The 17,623-nt window shown below is 43.3% G+C and overlaps 1 protein-coding gene and 1 pseudogene across 1 annotated transcript in view; both read right to left on the bottom strand.

Moving 5' to 3' along the window:
- Window positions 1-600: 600 nt before the first annotated feature.
- SCD5 (stearoyl-CoA desaturase 5) overlaps window positions 601-17,623 on the bottom strand; it is a 164,056-nt gene continuing 147,033 nt past the window's right edge. The window contains exons 4-5 of the mRNA XM_028506535.2: window positions 5,701-5,933; window positions 601-2,352 (exon numbers count right to left, since the gene is read on the bottom strand). Of these exons, the coding sequence (XP_028362336.1) occupies window positions 2,162-2,352; window positions 5,701-5,933 (424 nt within the window). The 3' untranslated portion in view covers window positions 601-2,161. The remainder of the gene's footprint in view (window positions 2,353-5,700; window positions 5,934-17,623) is intronic.
- Window positions 12,186-13,466, bottom strand: LOC114492316 (annotated as a pseudogene).

Raw genomic sequence — 17,623 nt, 5'->3', positions numbered from 1 at the left:
TGAGGCCTCCAGATTTCCCTGCGGTGCATCAGTGGTGCTGTTCCTGTTTTGGGGATGAGAACACTGAGGTTCAGAGAGGCTCCATAGATTAGCAGTTGCATTTTCATGTGGTTTAGCCTAAAAACATGTCCTAGGTAACACAGCAATTGTGGTCGAGAGTCAGAAAACTGGATCCAAAAAGACTGATTTTCTCAAAGCCACAGAGCTGGCCATATGCACAGCTGAGCTGGCTCTGCCACCCCAGGCTCGCTGGTGGAGCTGCTGTGACACATGGGAGAAGCACTATGGGAACAGCCACTCCTTGGCTCTGCTCACCTGATGTAGGGTCTCTGAAATAAGAGCCTTGTAGGACACAGGAGATGCTGTGATACTTTAAACTGAACCTTTCAAAAAACGAACCAACCTCTCTAGGGCCACCTTGGATGGGCTTGTGTGATGCTTCCAAGGGCTACTTTCTTTTCTTAGATGCTGCTGAGACCTATAGGTCACGTCAATGTGGAAAACTCTAAAGTGATCTAACCTTCATCTACTTCTTCACCAAAACCAGCTCATCCTTCTCTTGATTAGGGTACTGCTGTAGGTAAAGACATGGCACCCAGGTTCAGAGGAGCGAGGTTCTAGATTTATTTGGACTAATTGGGGAACATCCTTTAGTGAGAAGATTCTAGATAGCTACAGCAAAGGTAATTTGCTGATATTCCCTGTGGTTACACCTTCTCATATACCGAAGGCCAATGGTGTATGAGGGGCCTGGTCTTAGGGGCTGCTGTTAGTCCAGAGCCCCGATCAAACATGAGTCACATGGTCATCACAAAGCGTCAGGTGCCCTTGAAAGAACTCTCTCTAAGGAACACTTAGGCATCTGGTCAAGAACACCGACAAATTCATAATCATTTATTGCAAATCACCTATAGTTTATACATTATTAATGGCAAAATAACACTGTTAAACACCTGCTGGATGAAGAACTTCATTATAACAATTTCCTATTGGCATCACTTCTTTTTCAAAAATTTAAAATTTCAATTTTAAATCCTACATCTTTCCTAAAAAGATCTATCTTCAAAGGGCTCCACCGCCAACTCTATAAGTCTTTCTTTGGCTCTAACATATAACACAAAGGGTACACAGTCCAGTCAATTCAACATGCTTTTTACAAGGCAACGTAAATTTTTTAATCCTGAAGCTACATAATGATCGCTTTATATTTTGCTGCAAAATCAGTGATGGCCGCATGCAGGTGAAACATTAGTAGACACTAAGTTCTAGATAACTCTCAGTTATTACTATCTGATGGTCTGATGTGGAAAATTAATATGCTTGTTTAGCAGAAGCAGCTAAAGTACATGCATCAGGGGCTGGGATCAATTAGAGTATAAATTAGGTATCTAAACATTGAAATGAGAGCTTAATTTGATGTCTGGCACATCTGAGTTATACACCTTTAAAATGACAATAGCAAAGAGGACAAAATTGAACACCGAAACAGGGACTGGTTTATGGGGTCAGCCAGGCGTATGGCTTGGGACACAGAACTAGCTGGGCAGTGAACAGATCTCTTTTAATGCAAAAATGGTGGAGCATTAACAAGCTGTAAATGGGGCAAAAAAAAAAGAGAGAGAGAGCCATTTCCTGTATTTTCATTTTTTAAAATGTTCAATTCTCTAACTTAAAAAATAACAAAAATATAATAATTACAAAACAGAAACATCTTTAGTTACTACTTAGACCCCCTCTTTTGTCTGCTACCCTGTCCCTCTGCCCTTCAGGTTGTGTGTTTTAAAACAATGCTGGGTTAAATGGTAGAAAAGAAAATGCTCTCCTGAATCACACTGAAAGAATATTAAATTCCTTCATCGTGTCAGGGTTAACATTGGGAACAAGCACATGACAATGTATGTTTGACATGTTGTAGCCACAGCAATTAAATCACATGTCCACACTCTAAGGTTAAATCATCATTACATTGATTTAAAAAACTTTTGTTTTCATTGGTAGTTATATCTTGACTTTGAGACAAACAAAAAATTTCCGAACCACATAGATTCCATTCCCTCCCACCCTCTATCCCCTCCCACAATCCAATGAGAAAGAGAACTATAGTAACGGAAGGCAGGGACCAAGGTGTCAAGGGCAGACATGTGGGACGGCGATTCCAGGTTCAAGCGCTGCCATCGCCAGTCCTGGCTTTCCGGGCCTCGATCATTGGCTTGGTCGCCTGTTTGCGGTCAGTGGCCAGCCCCAGCCAGCACATGATGTCAATGAACCAGGTGGTGGGGTTGAAATTTAAGCCAAATTCGCTTGCAGAGTAGTCAAAGGGAAAGGTGTGGTGGTAATTGTGGAAGCCTTCACCTGGAAGACAAAATGAGCATTGAAACAAACCACTCACCCACCTCTCTGCACAGGTCTTGAATCACTTACTGGGGGTCTACCATGTACAAGAAACTGCATCAGGCTCTTTAGAGAGCAAAAGACTGAATTTCTACCCGTAGGAAGCTCTATTTAGTTGGCTAGAAAAACTAAATGTAAATGGAAAAGAACAATAAAGTTATTGGCATAAAGTCACAAGATAATTTTCCCCTAAGAATTAGAGACATACTACCATGATATCAGAGCTGAGCTGTACTCTGTAAGCTAGATGCTGACTGGCTGGTAGCAGACTGTGTGTTCATAAAAGGAAAACAGCCTCTGTGGGCTGGAGCAATGAGAGCAAGACCTCGGGAGAACTTGGGAGAGATAAATGAGAATCGTTCAAATAGGTAAGTCAGTCAAGGAGTTGGATCTTGAAATAGCTGAAATCTGCCTACATATTGTCCTGTCCCTCCCAGTGCACAGCTTTTCCTCCTTTTTGTTAAAGTGTTTTCAGGACGGGGATTACCTCAGAGCTTCTTTCATTTGATTTTTTAAAACAGTTTTATTGAGATATAACTCACCATACAATTCACCCATTTAAAGTATACGGTTTAATGTTTTTTAGAATATTCAGACTTGTGCATCCATCACCAAAATGAATTATAATATTTTCATTAACTAAAAGGAAACCCTAAACCCCTTAGCTGTCATCCCTCAACCACCCCCAACCATCCCAGCCCTACTTCCTGTCTCTGAGATGGTTAATTCTATGTGTCAACCTGATGGGCGAAGGGGTGCCCATTAAACATCATTCTAGGTGCGTCTGTGAGAGTGTTTCTGGAAAAGAGCAACATTTGAGTCAGTGGACTCAGTAAAGCAGGTCACATTCCCCAGTGTAGGTGGGTTTCATCCAAATCCATTAAGGGCCAGAAAAGAACAAGTGGAGGGAGGAATTTGCCTCTTTTCCTAATTCACTGGTTGACCTGAGACATCTATCTCACCTTCTGCTGCCCTCAGACTGGGAGCTACAGGATTGGCTCCCCTGGTTCTCAGGTCTTTGGACTGAATTATACCACTGGTTTTCCTGGGTCTCCAGCTTGCAGACTACAGCTCCTGGGACTTCATAGCCTCTATTATAATGTGAGATAATTCCTCATAGTCAATCAGTTAATCAATCAATCAATCAATCAGTCTTTCTATGTTTGTCTGTCTGTCCATATACAGAACCAATAGAATATATCCATGTTTATAAACATATCCTACTGTTTCTCTCTATATGAAAATGTACTATGAGGAATATATATATGTAATATATGTAACAGTATATATACTGAGATACACAGAGTTTCTCTTTCTCTGGAGAAACCTGACTAATACAGTCTCTATAGATTTGCCTATTTTGAACATTTCGTATAAATGAAATCATGCTATCCTATGTGACTGATTTCTTTCACTTAGCATAATGTTTTCAAAGTATAGTAAGTATCAGCATTTAATTTCTTTTTTATATGGATATACCACTTACCATGCCACTATATTTATATCAGTGAATTTATCCATGGATATTTTGATTATTTCCACTTTTTAGCTATTCTGAATAATGTTGCTATGAGCACTCAAATACAGGTTTTTGTGTGGACATATGTTTTGATTTCTCTTAGGGATGAATCTAGAAATAGGGTTGCTAGATTATATAGTAACTGTTTTTAACCATTTGAAGAACTGCCGGATTTTTCCTTTACTACTTAAGTGGCAATAAGTCATCACATGGTTCTTCTCCTGACTGCATTTGAAGGATTCTGCTTTGTACTGAGCACATCAGATGGACTGACCTGTGGTGTGCCCTTTTCTTAATTTAGGTCTTCTCTACTCTGCCCCTCCACCCTTGTCATTTCTAGGTTCTTTCCTGCATAGTATAGAGAAGTTTAACCCTTATTTTCAGAAACAGTCACTTGTCTGCACAGTTGCATATAAGAGCCTTCCAAGAACCTTCATGAAGAAAACTGACTGGGAGTCCAGTGTTGACCTGTATGGATTTAAAACCAATACCCAGCTGTTCAGGGTATTGAATGCATTGATCATGGCCACATTCCTTGGGTTTCCTGGATCTCCTTCTCTCTATAAAATGGTAGCAGTCTCTGTTATCCCCACTCAGGTCTTGCTCTCAGGGTCAGTGCTCGATGTGGCTCCCTCCTTAGAGTCCTTAGAGAATGAAGATGACAGAAGGAGAAAGGAAAGCAACAGGAGGGTCAGGAAATGTCCTGTTTTCCAAGGCACTTTGCTCTCTGCTTATCCTGTCATCCCATAGCTAAATCTGGTGCTCATTCCACCTTATATTGCTCTTGAGCCTTACATGGAAAACCCTAACAAAGTGGTGGTAGGAACTCATTGCTGAGAGAGGCAGAGATCATTTCTATTCAATAGCAGGAACTTCTCTTCCTGCGTTTGAGCTCTGTGCTAAATACTCAGCTTACCAAGAAGCCCAACTGCTTCTATAAAGCTATCATTAATATTTATTAATCACTTACTGAGTGCCAGCCACATGCAAACTGCTTTAATGAGTATGAACACCTATAATCTGCACACCTCTGAGCTATGATTACTCCCATTTTAAAGTGAGGATGTAAATCAGTGGAAGGGACAAGAAATTTGCCTAAGACCATATGGTTGGTAATAAAAACAACATAACTGAGGGCTTATTTTGTACTAAGTACTGCTGCAAGTGCTATTTATTAACTTGTCCAACTCTCCAACAACCCCAGCAGGAGGTAAATACTACTATTATGCCCACTTTACAGATAAGGACATGAGGTGTGGAGGAGTCAGGTAACTTGTCCAGACAGTAAGCAAAGGAACCAGGACTCTACCACACTGGTTGGACTCCAACGGCTTCTTAACCATTTTGTGGTACCACGAGATGCCACAATCTCATTTTGTCCTATCTCTTTGTTTAAAGGGCTGCTTGTATACGGTCAGCCAAATGATAGGACAGCTGAGGATATTCAGGCAGCTGGAGAGAAAAGTCAACTGCTACTCTCCTGTAGGAGAATTTCCATGGCAAAAATAAATAGGTACTAATTATTGATCACCTACTATGTACAATTTACATTATAAGTATTTTACTAATTCTCATATCCCATAAAGAAAGCATTACTAATCCCACTTCATAGGCAAGAGGACTATAAATCAGAAGTTAGGTGACTTGTCCATGAGTCTGGATTCTAACACCAAAGGCCCAAGTTCATTCCATTCCACTCCACTACCTCTCTTTACAGATTCCACAAAACTATGAGAAGCCAAGAAAATTGAGCTGCCATTCTCTCCATTGGCTCTCACACCCCTACTCACCAACAGCACCCAGAGTGACCAGTGGGTTCTGCCGAGGGCTGATGTGCTTATCATAGGGCCGGTTTCCATACATGTGGGCGGCACTGTTGACCAGCCAGGTGATGTTGAGTGAGATGGTATAGCGAAGAATGGAGGCCAAGAAGTAGGAATTCCACAGACTCTCTCCCCAGATGCACCAGGGCACCAGTGTGGGGACCACAAAGCACATGAGCACCACGGAGATCTTATAGTACCTGGAAGGCAGGTTAGTAGGCTTTCAGTGGGCATCTGTTGATGGTGGCGAGAAAAGGCTGAGCAAACTATAGAAAAAGTCAGGAATTGTGCTGGACAGCAACTTCAACTCTTTCTGTGTAAGGAATAACCTGTTACGTGCCACTCTGTGCAGGGGCCACACACCTACATATCTACAGGTCTAGGTAGGTTAACACAAGTTCAAGAATTAGCTCAGGTAGAAGGTGTGGGCCTGCAGCATATTTCAGAGGAATTTTGATATAAAATGATCATCATTGTACTAAAAGCCATGTGTCTTAGAGCTACATTTGTCCTATAAGCCACCAGTTTGACAGCTCCTAGCTACTTCTTTGATCAGTCAACCTGATAATCAGGTTTTCTTGAATAATTTCAAGAAATATTTAGTATTTCTGGAATAGTTTTCAGGCACATGATTCTGTGCTAACTTAGCTAGGTAAAAAAGGAAAAAAATCCTCTCTCCAAAATGTTCTTTGCCCATTAAAGATCACATTCCAAACCAGCATAAAAAAATCAACACTAAGTATAGGAATAGGCATCACCACATAAAAAGTAATCATTAAACAGAAACAATCAATAGTTTGATTTCTGGGCTTGTGTATCCTGTAAGCATTTACTAAGCACCTATTGTATGCCAGGACCTGAGTGCTGATGATACAAAGGCAAACTCGAGATGATCCCTGGGCCACAAAAGACTAGCTTAGCTCTATGCAGGGATAGGAGAGGGGCTCTGACAGGAAAGTGTCCAAAGCCACCTGTTTGTAGCGATTTCTTCCCTGGCTCCCATTGGCTAACCAAGTTTCCAGATCTGGGTTAAGATGCATATGTATAAACTGGGAAGTGGCACCATGTGAGGGCATGAGATTCAGCAGGTGGGAGGCTTTGACTTGAATCTAGATCTGATTCTGGATGTTGAACAGGCCTCATTTTATTCTTTCATGCTCTTTTTGCACACAGGTAGATGGCTCCCCAAACATAGAGCATGAGGCAAGGGCTTGTGTGTGGGTATATTTTGGGAAGTGAGCTCATACTACAGCAGTAGGCAATGGGAAGAATCAGACAGGGAAGAAGAGAAAGCTAAGTTAGGGTGCTCTCTGCTGTGGGCAACTGAAGTTGGACCTTGAGGGGGCAGATTTTATTCTCTCCAAGCATAAAAGAAGGGACCACAGGGATGTCACATGGAGGGATATTAGCTTCCTTACACTTTCAGTTTGGGTCAGAATGGCTGAGTGTGTTCCGCAGGCAGCTCAGGTGGAGATGGCAAAGAAGCTGGGATGGGAAGTGAAAAATAAACAGTACATAGAAGCAGTCAGGAGCTGCAAGATTGTGGGAACACACATGGTGAACTGCTGTAAACTACCAATCCACACATTCCTCAAGCAGGCTCTTTGTTTCTTTCTCCTCTAGCACTCTCTTTCCAAGTGTCTTAAGCAGATACATTTGCCATCTTCCCCATTAGGGAATGAATGATGGTTATGGATGTACTATAACTAGACAGTCATGTTTAAGGAGATCCTGAAAGATCTGCTCTCAGGCAGGAAGGGCTTGTGCACAGTGGCTCACTGTAGCCTCACCAGGGTGCCGGCTCCCAGTGGTCCCCAGGAAGGACAGCTGTGTTCCATGGAGGCTGAGTCTCCCACCTATTGGATTTTACACTAATGGCTAAACTTTATTATAGTTCTTAACAAGTTAGAAGTTCTTTCCCCAAGATCAAGAGAAATAAATGATCCAGAAAGAAAATGAGAGCCTTTTGTAAGGTTTCTGGTTTGAGTTTCTGTTCATTAAAAAAGTAGTTATTGGCTAAAATTTATTACAGTAGATGCATGTGGAGAATAAATAAAATAAAACATGTAATTATTGTTCACACAATTTTTTAATTCCACTTTTTCAAAATAAGATTTTAAGCCATTCTGAATAAGAAGAGGAATGAGGAAGAGGAGGGTGAGAAGAAGAAGGGGGAGAGGAGAGGAAGGAGGAGGAGGTGGAGGAGGATAAGGAGGGGAAGAAGAAGGAGGAGGAGGAGGAGGAGGGGAGGAGGAAGAGAAGGAGGAGAAGAAGAAGAAAGAAGAAGAAAGGGGAAAGAAAGAAGGGGAAAGAAGGAGAAAGGAGAAGAAAGGAGGAGGAGGAGAAGAAGAAGGAGGAGAAGGAGAAGGAGAAAGAAGAAGAGAAAAGGAGAAGAAGAAGAAAGAAGGAGAAATAAGCAGCACAGCTATGCAAGGTGCTGTTGGATTATACCAGTGTAGACAGGTGGCAGCAGCAAGGACAGAGTGAAAAGGTGGGCTGAGAGCATGAGACAGGGCACAAGAGATGTCCAATCCAGCAGTAACTGTAATATCTCACAGGGTTCTTATGAGGATCAACTCCTGATAACTACCTTATACTATGTGCTTACTATGTACAGCACTATTCTGACACCTTTACATATACTGATTCATTTAATTTTAACAAAAACTCTAGGAAAAATGTACCATCACTATGCCATTTTACAGATGGAGAAGTTGAGCAATAGAAAGGTTATGCAGCTGGCCCAAGGTCACAAGACTAGTAAGTAGTAGGACCAAGATTCAAATCCAGGCAGAATCACTGGAGACCATTGTGCTACTGTGCTTTGCAAATGAAATCACATGTGCATGCCTGCTCTAGAGACTGCTAGCTGCACATAAATATCGGTTCCCATAATGATAACCCATGAACACCATTTTCCAGTCACTGGGCTGCAAGATGGCTGCATTTTAGTGCAAAGAGGGCTCCTGGGAGGTCAGACGAGTGGCTATGGTTGGAGAGGCAAAGACAACAGACAAAGAAGGGATGGGTAGTCTTAGAGTGGGCTCCCCAGAGTCTCAGGCAGAAGGCTTTTGGGCAGAGCTCTTGAGGGATACCTGTGAGGGAGGGTGGAAGGCAGGTTAGGCTGAGGGAGACACTCACCCATAATGGGTTTCAGCAGATCCAATAGGGAGCTCTGGGGCTGGATGACCCTTTAGAGTTGTTCCAAACTTAAAGGTCTTGGTATCATGTAGCCATTGGTCGCAGGGTGCCCCTGGGAGGGGGTGAATCCTTGGGCAAACCAGTTCCATGTGGGTGGGCAAAAGCCATCCCCAGAATTCCATGTGAATGAGGGCCATTCCCAGCAAGGTTGGCAGTGTGCGAGGGTGAGAGCATAAGCTACAGAGGAGATCTGGGTGAAGCATGCAGGCACACTCCAAGGGCCCTGGGAACGGTGGTGAGCACGGAAGAGCATGGTGCTCTGACAGGAAAGTGGAAGACATGCCCAGGGCCCAAGACAGCTGCTGCAGCTGTTACTGCTGCTGCTGCTGCTCCTTGTTTCCACTTCACAGAAGGAAAGCAAGCAGCTGAATGTTGCCAAAAGGCATTTTGCAAACTAAGTGTCTCTGTCCCTTCCTCTACTCTGTCCCAACCCAGGACATTTGAAAGAGCCTCTCCTTGCCCTGTTCTGAGCCATTGTCTTGGCCCTCATTGTCTTGGCCCTCATTGTTTTGTTCCTGAAAAGAAGGAAAAAGAAAATTTATTGAGGACTTGCTCTGTGCTGGGCACCAGGCTAAGTATGTCAGAGGACACCTTGTCTAAGTAGGTGCCGGGCCCTTGCTCTGCCTGGTCCTCTGGAATCCCCCTTCCAGGTTTGACGGGCCCACAGGACTCAGCTTCCACTCATGCCCTGGCCCTGCCTCCTCCCTCTGAACTGCTTAGGAAAGCCAGGTGCCTGTCTGGGCTCTGCTCCCAGAAACTCCACTTCCCTAGGGAGCTGGGTCCCTGTGGAGGGATGGCATCAGCAATGTGGCTTCCCAAGTGGGAGGAGAAAAAGGCCTGGTTTTCACCTCCTGGCACAGTCACTGCCCCGCCCAAGTTCCTCTTCCTTAAAAAGACACGCTCTTTAAAAATCACTGCCCTCATTCTAACAAAGCTTTAGCAGATTCAATTGTAGGGTTGCCCTCTGGTTGATCTTCCTGTTTTCTGCTAGGATTCCTCCTTGTGTGTTCACTGTGATGCATGAAAGAGGAAGGAATTTTTAGGTGAGTCTGCATGGGATTGTCAATGAGGCAGATCTTGATGCTGATAACAGTAAAAATTCTCCCTGATTATTTCAAACCCACTCAGCGTATCTTCCCATGGTAGTAGCCAAGTCCCTCTTCCCTCCTCCTGTCAGCCATCTCCTAGGGCAGCTGGTGTGCATTTAATTATAGTCACAGACCTTCTTGCCTTGGAACAAGTGCTGAGAAGGCTTCCCACCTCCCTTGCTTAAAAACACTCACTTCTGAACACCCTAGTCAAGGGTCCACAGGCCAAACTCACCACAAAAGCCTCCAGCATCTAATCTTTCCTCATTTAAAAGATTTCTTTTCTTCAATTGGTGGTAGAGGAGGCTGAAGAGAGCCCATCAGTATTGCTTTTTGCTAAATGGGTTTTTTGTGTTGTAAAGAATCATAGAATACAGGGTGGGGCAAAAGTAGGTTTACAGTTGTTCATATGGAAAATAATACAATAATTAATAAATAATAATGCAAGAATAAACTCTGTTTCACATACTTGTAACTGTAAACCTACTTTTGCTCCACCCCATATTTAACTACCCAGCCCTGCCACTTTCTAGCTGTGTGATGTTAAGTAAATTATTTAGTTGCACTGAGCCTCACATTTCTTCTCTGTAAAATGCAGGTACTAACAAATTTATTGAGTGCCTACTATGTGCCAGGTACTGTTCTAACACTGGAAAAATAAAATAAACAAAACAGACAAAAACCCCTGCCCTTAGGGAGCAGGGGTATTCTGGTAGAAAAGTTGTTTTTATACATATTTTCTGGTAGGGAAGATGGGTAATAAAATGAACAATATATGCAGCATGTTAATGGTCAATACTAAGAAAAAATAAAGCAGAGGAGAATATGAAGTAAGGGTACTGACACAGAGTTTTGGAGTAAAGACTTGAAGGAAGTAAGAAATTAGTCACATGGCTAAATGGGGCTAAAGACTCTAGGCAAAGGAAACCACAAACACCAAGACCCTGAATCAGGAGTCTCCTGCATCTACGACACTTCCCCAGTCTGACTGACCTACCTCTTCCAAATATCAGTAAACATCTCCTGCCCTTGGAGGATTTCTTTGGTCTCCTTGGACCAGACAAGGTGTCCAGTGCACCGTTCCTATAGCTTCTTGCACTTCTCAGCCCTCAGTATTCAGACTTACTGGCTTTGGGGGCCACCCTACCTGCTGGATTGGTGATCTCCACCCTGTCTGCACATTAGAATTGATGGGGCAAACATTTAAAAATGTCTGATGATGGGAACTCACTGCAGTCCAACTGCATCTAATTGAGTCAAAACTTTTGGTCTGAGCACTGATACTTTTAAAGCCTCTCCACTGCAAACATGGATGGTAGTCTCTCCATCATACACCCGCATCCTTTCTTTCTTGCTGGAATGCACTGATTTTGTTCAGATATCCATCTGTCCTGCCTGCAGCCATGCCCTTCAGAGAAATGGACACTACTACACAGGGCATGGATCCTGACTGGTCTGAGACAATCATGGTGATCTCATTCACTTTACCTATAATTAATGTAGGAACTAGCCAATAGTGGTCAAAAAGATATGAGGGAAAGGATGATTATATTTATTTATTTATTTATTTGTTTGAAGTATTTTTATTGATTATGCTATTACAGTTTTCCCAATTTTCCCCCTTTATCCCCCTTCCACCCTGCCCCCCAATCCTTCAGCATTCCGTCCCCTTAGTTCATGTCCATGGGTTGTACATATAAGTTCTTTTAGTCCTCTGTTTCCTATACCATTTTTTATCTCTCCCTGTCTATTTTATGCCTACCAATTATGCTTCTTCTTCCCTGTACCTTTCCCCTACTATTCCTCCTGTCTCCCTCTTCACTGAAATCCCTCCATGTGATGTCCATCTCTCTGATTCTGTTCCTGTTCTAGTTGTTGGCTTAGTTTTTGTTTTCATTGTTTTTCTTCTCTTTTAGGTTCATTTGTTGATAGTTGTATTTGTTGTCATTTTACTGTTCATATTTTTATCTTCTTTTTCTTAGATAAGTCCCGTTAACATTTCATATAATAAGGGCTTGGTAATGTTGAACTCCTTTAACTAGACCTTATCTGGAAAGCACTTTATCTGCCCTTCCATTCTAAATGATAGCTTTGCTGTATAGAGTAATCTTGGATGTAGGTCCTTGCCTTTCATGACTTCAAATACTTCTCTCCAGCCCCTCCTTTTTTGGGGGGGGCTGGGTGCAGTGAACTTTATTGATGGTGCATGACAAGGCAAGGCTCCCTAAGTCCCTCCCCTCTTCAGGAGGTCTAGGATGGAAACTGGAGGTCAGGAGATTCTCAGTGTGTTGGGGGATCGATTTGGGGCAAGGACTCCCCAGCAGCTGAAGGTCTCTCTTCCTGTCATTGGGGCTGGTGGTCCATGAGGCTCTAACTCCTTGGAGGCCATGTGGACCACAAGGTCCACCACTTTGTTGCTCTAGCCAAATTAATTTTCACACCAGGGAATGAGCTTGACAAAGTGGTCATTGAGAGCAATGCCAGCCCCCGCATTGAAGGTGGAGGAGTGGGTGTCACTGTTAAAGTCACAGGAGACAACCTGGTCCTCAATATAGCCCAGGATGTCCTGGAGGGGACCCTCTGATGCCTGCTTCTCTACCTTCTTGTTGTCATCATATTTGTCAGTTTTCTCCAGGTGGCAGGTTAGATCCACAACTGACACATTGTGGGTAAGGACACGGAAGGCCATGCCAGTGAGCTTCCTATTCAGCTCAGGGATGACCTTGCCCACAGCCTTGGCAGTGCCCGTGGAAGCAGGGATGATGTTCTGGGCAGCCCCTTGGCCATCGCTCCACAGCTTGCCAGAGGGCCCATCCACGGTCTTCTGGGTGGCGGTGATGGTGTGGACTGTGGTCATGAGTACCTCCACAATGACAAAGTTGTCACAGATGACCTTGGTCGGGGGACCAAGCAGTTGGTGGTGCAGGAGGCATTGCTGACAATCTTCATGGAGTTGTCATACTTGTCATGGTTCACACCCATCACAAAAATGGGGGCATCCACAGAAGGGGCAGAGGTGATGACCCTCTTGGCTCCACCCTTCAAGTTAGCCCAAGCCTACTCCATGGTGGTGAAGACACCAGTGGACTCCACAACATATTCAGCAGCAGCATCACCCCACTTGATGTTGGTGGGATCTCACTGCTGGAAGATGGAGATGGACTTTCCATTGATGACAAGCTTCCTGTTCTCAGCCTTGACTGTGCCTTTGAACTTGCCATGAGTAGAATCATACTGGAACATGTAGACCATGTAGTTGTGGTCAGTGAAAGGGTCACTGATGGCAACAATGTCCACTTTGCCAGAGTAAAAGGCAGCCCTGGTGACTAGGCACCCCACATGGCCAAATCTGTTCACTCTAATCTTCATCATGGTGTCTCAGGGTTGAGCCTGGCACTGCACAGGAAGACACGGCTGTCTGTTGAACAGGAGGAGCAGAGAGCTCTCCAGCTCCTTCTTGCCTGCAAGGTTTCTTTTGAGAAATCAGCTGATAGCCTTATGGGAGCTCCTTTGTAGGTAACTCTCTCTTTTCCTCTTGCTGCTTTTAAGATTCTCTCCTTATCTTTAATCTTGGGTAACTTAATGATGATGTGCCTTGGTGTGTTTCCCTTTGGGTCCAACTCCTTTGGGACTCTCTGGGCTTCCTGGACTCCCTGGAAGTCTATTTCCTTTGCCAGATTGGGGAAGTTTTTCTTCATTATTTGTTCAAATAAGTTTTCAATTTCTTGCTGTTGTTCTTCTCCTTCTGACACCCCTATAATTCAGATATTGGAATGTTTCAGGTTGTCCTAGAGGTTCATAAGTCTTTTTTGACTTTTTTGAATTTTTGTTTCTTCATTCTGTTCAGGTTGGATGTTTATTTTTCCCTTTTGTTTCAAATCATTGCTTTGAGTCCTGGTTTCCTTTCTGTCACTGTTGGTTCCCTGAATATTTTGCTTTATTTTGTTTTGGGTATCTTTCATTTGTTTTTTCATTTTTTGACCAAGCTCAATCAGTTCTGTGAGTATTTTGATTACTAGGGTTTCAAACTCTCCATCAGATAGGTTGGCTATTTCCTTACTGCTAAGCTCTCTTTCTGGAGTTTTGCTCTGTTCTTTCATGTGGGCCATATTTCTTTGTTTGATGCACCTGTTAAGTTGTAAGGGGGCGAGGCCTTAGATAATCACCTGGGCAGGACAACCCTCCTTGCTATGATGAGGGGCTGCCTCTGGGGGAGGGGCCAGAGAAGCCAGAGAGGGAACAATGCAGCTCGCCTGCTCGTCACTGGTGCACTTTCCAGTGGACTCTCTCATGAGACTGGGAGTTTCTCCCACCGTGGCAACCCCTGCCATAATCCACAGTTAGCTCTGACTCTCAGTTTCCCCTTCAGCCAACCCCGCCCTCGTGGTCTGTGGCTTCACTGTGGTTTTTCTGAGCTGGCCCCACCTACATGGTCTCGCTGCAGGTTCTTACCGGTCTGGTTGTTCTGGTTGATTTTTTCTTTAATTCCTTGATTGTCGGAGTTCCATGCAGTTTGATTGTCTGCTGCTTCTGCTTGTTTATTGATTTTAGATGGGTTGTTATCCTCCTTTTGGTTGTGTGAAGAAGCAAAGGGTTTCTACCTCCACCTCCACCTTGGCCAGAACTCCTGAAAGGATGACTATAATTTTTAAAAAGGGAAATAAATTTTGCTGAAGATGTAGAGAAATTGGAACCCTCATGCATTGTTGGTGGGAATGTAACATGGTGCAGTTGCTACAGAAAAGTCTGGCAGTTTCTCAGAAGGTTAAACACCAAATTACTGTATGATCCTGCATTTCCACCTCTGGGTATGTATTCAAAAGAATGGGAGCAGGGACTTGACAGATATTCAGATACCAATGTTCATAGAAACATGATAGCCAAAAGGTAAAAGCAACCCAAGTGTCCATCAATAGATGAATGGATAGACAAAATGTTGTATGTACATCCAATGGAATATTATTCAGCCACAAAATGGAATGGAATTTTGATGTATGCACAACATAGATGGACCTTGGAAACATGCTTAATGAAATAAACCAGACACAGAAGGACAAATATTGTAATGATTTCACTTACATGAGGTACACATAATAGGCAAATTCATAGAGACAGAAAGTAGTTTACTAGGAGCTAGAAGGAAGGAAAAGGGAAGTTATTATTTAAAGGATATAGAATTCTTGGGAATGATGAAAAAATTTTGGATATAGATAATGGTGATGGTTATGCAACATTGTGAATGTACTTAGTGCCACAGAATTTTATACTTATGAATAGTTAAAATGATAAATATTGTGTTTTATATTCTACTATAATTAAAAAAGAGAGAAAGAGAGAAATTATGGAATATTTTCCTCAGCACTAGAAAGAACACACAAGCAGAGATGACTTGTTTTTTTTAAAATATATTTTATTGATTATGCTATTACAGTTGTCCCATTTTCCCCCTTCACTCCCCTACACCCTGTACACCCTCTCCCACCCATATCCCCCCTTTTAGTCATGTCCATGTGTCATACTTATAAGTTCTTTAGCTTCTACATTTCCCATACTATTCTTACCCTCCCCCTGTCTATTTTCAACCTACAATCTATGCTACTTATTCTCTGTACCTTTTCCCCCTCTCTCCTCCTCCTACTCCCCTGTTGCTAACCCTCCATGTGATCTCCATTTCTGTGGTTCTGTTCCTGTTCTAGTTGTTTGCTTAGTTTCTTTAGGTTTTGCTTTAGGTGTGGCTGTTAATAATTGTGAGTTTGCTGTCCTTTTACTATACATGTTTTTTCTTTATCTTCTTTTCTTAGATAAGTCCCTTTAACATTTCATAAAATAAGGGTTTGGTGATGATGAACTCCTTTAACTTGACCTTATCTGAGAAGCACTTTATCTGCCCTTCCATTCTAAATGAAAGCTTTGCTGGATAGAGTAATCTGGGATATAGGTCCTTGTCTTTCATGACTTGGAATACTTCTTTCCAGTCCCTTCTTGCCTCCAAGGTCTCTTTTGAGAAATCAGCTGACAGTCTGATGGGGACTCCTTTGTAGGTTACTGTCCCCTTATCTCTTGCTGCCTCTAGAATTCTCTCCTTCATTTTTACCTCAGCTAATGTAATTATGATGTGCCTTGGTGTGTTTCTTCTTGGGTTCAACTTCTTTAGGGCTCTCTGAGCTTCCTGGATTTCCTGGAAGTCTATTTCCTTTGCCAGATTGGGGAACTTCTCCTTTATTATTTGTTCAAATAAGTTTTCCACGTGTTGCTCTTCCTCTTCCCCTTATGGTACCCCTATAATTCGGATGTTGGAATGTTTAAAGATGTCCTGGAGGTTCCTAAGCTTCTCCTTGGTTTTTTTTTTTTTTTGAATTCTTATTTCTCCATTCTTTCCTGTTTGGTTGTTTTTTTCTTCCTTCTGGTCCACTCTATTGTTTTGAGTCCCAGTTTCCTTCCCATCACTGTTGGTTCTCCGTGCATCTTCCTTCATCTCTTTTATGGTAACCTGCATTTTTTCATCTAATCTGCGCTCAATATCAACCAATTCTGTGAGCTTCCTGATCACCAGTGTTTTGAACTGTGCATCTGATAGATTGGCTATCTCTTGGTCGCTCAAAAGGATGAGTCCTGGGGCATTGATCTGTTCTTCTGTTTGAGACATGTCTCACTCTCTCTCTCTCTCTTTTTTTTTTTTTTTTTTTTTGGTCTGGTCGCTCCTGTTACAGTGAGGGGAGGAGCCTTAGGTGTTCACTGGGGCTGGGCACCCCAGTTGCTAGATTGTGACGTTGTATGTGAGGGCGGGTGGGAACAATGGTTGTAGCTCCGTTCTCCTGGGACCTCAGTCCATTCTCTGGGATCCTGGGTTGCGCGCTCTGCCCTAGTCCACAATCACCACCTCACTGGGTCGGCCAGCTGCTGCTTGCATACTCAGGGTCCACCTGCTGCGATCTTGTGCACCCCAGATGCCTTACTCGCTCCCTCCCAGTTGCCTTTTGCGCCCAGTTCTCCCTGTTCTCCATGTGCCGGGACCCACGCCTGGCTGCTCCTTTCTGCCCCTCCTACCGGTCTGGATGAACGGTCTTCTTCAACTTCTTGGCTGTCCGACTTCCATTCAGATAAATTCTCTGTCAGTTCTGGATGTTATTCTGCCTCTAAATTGTTGTTGTTCTAATCTTGGTTGTACGTGGAGGTACGGTGCGACCACCTATGCCTCCATCTTGCTGGAAAGGGACTTGTTTTTCACAGCAACTCTCAGACCTGCTACAGCCATCTCGTAACTGTGATGGAAAGAAAGCTGAGAAACAAAGCCAACCACTTGGGTTGACAGAGAATAAAGATGGAAAGGTTCTTGAATATCCATTGAGCTGTTGAATTCACCAGTTCTAGAGTTGTTTTGTCCCTGGTGTCTTACTCTCTGGGACAAGCCAGTTGAGTAGGATATTCCGTGGAGTAGCTGAAAGTGTCCTAGTACAGTGCAATGGACACTCTGAAGTGCTGTCCAGGCCTCTCAGTATTGGAGGACTTAGTCTTCTAGTTACAGGCAGTGCTGCCTTTGCTAGAGGTCATGCCCTTTCTTAACAACCGATCCAGTGACTGACCAATGAGGGGAGCTGTCC

This window comes from Phyllostomus discolor, chromosome 1 (genome assembly GCF_004126475.2).
Source record: "Phyllostomus discolor isolate MPI-MPIP mPhyDis1 chromosome 1, mPhyDis1.pri.v3, whole genome shotgun sequence".
Taxonomy (NCBI): Eukaryota; Metazoa; Chordata; class Mammalia; order Chiroptera; family Phyllostomidae; genus Phyllostomus; species Phyllostomus discolor.
Note: the sequence above shows the minus strand (reverse complement) of the source record. Positions and strands in the feature narration are given on the sequence as shown.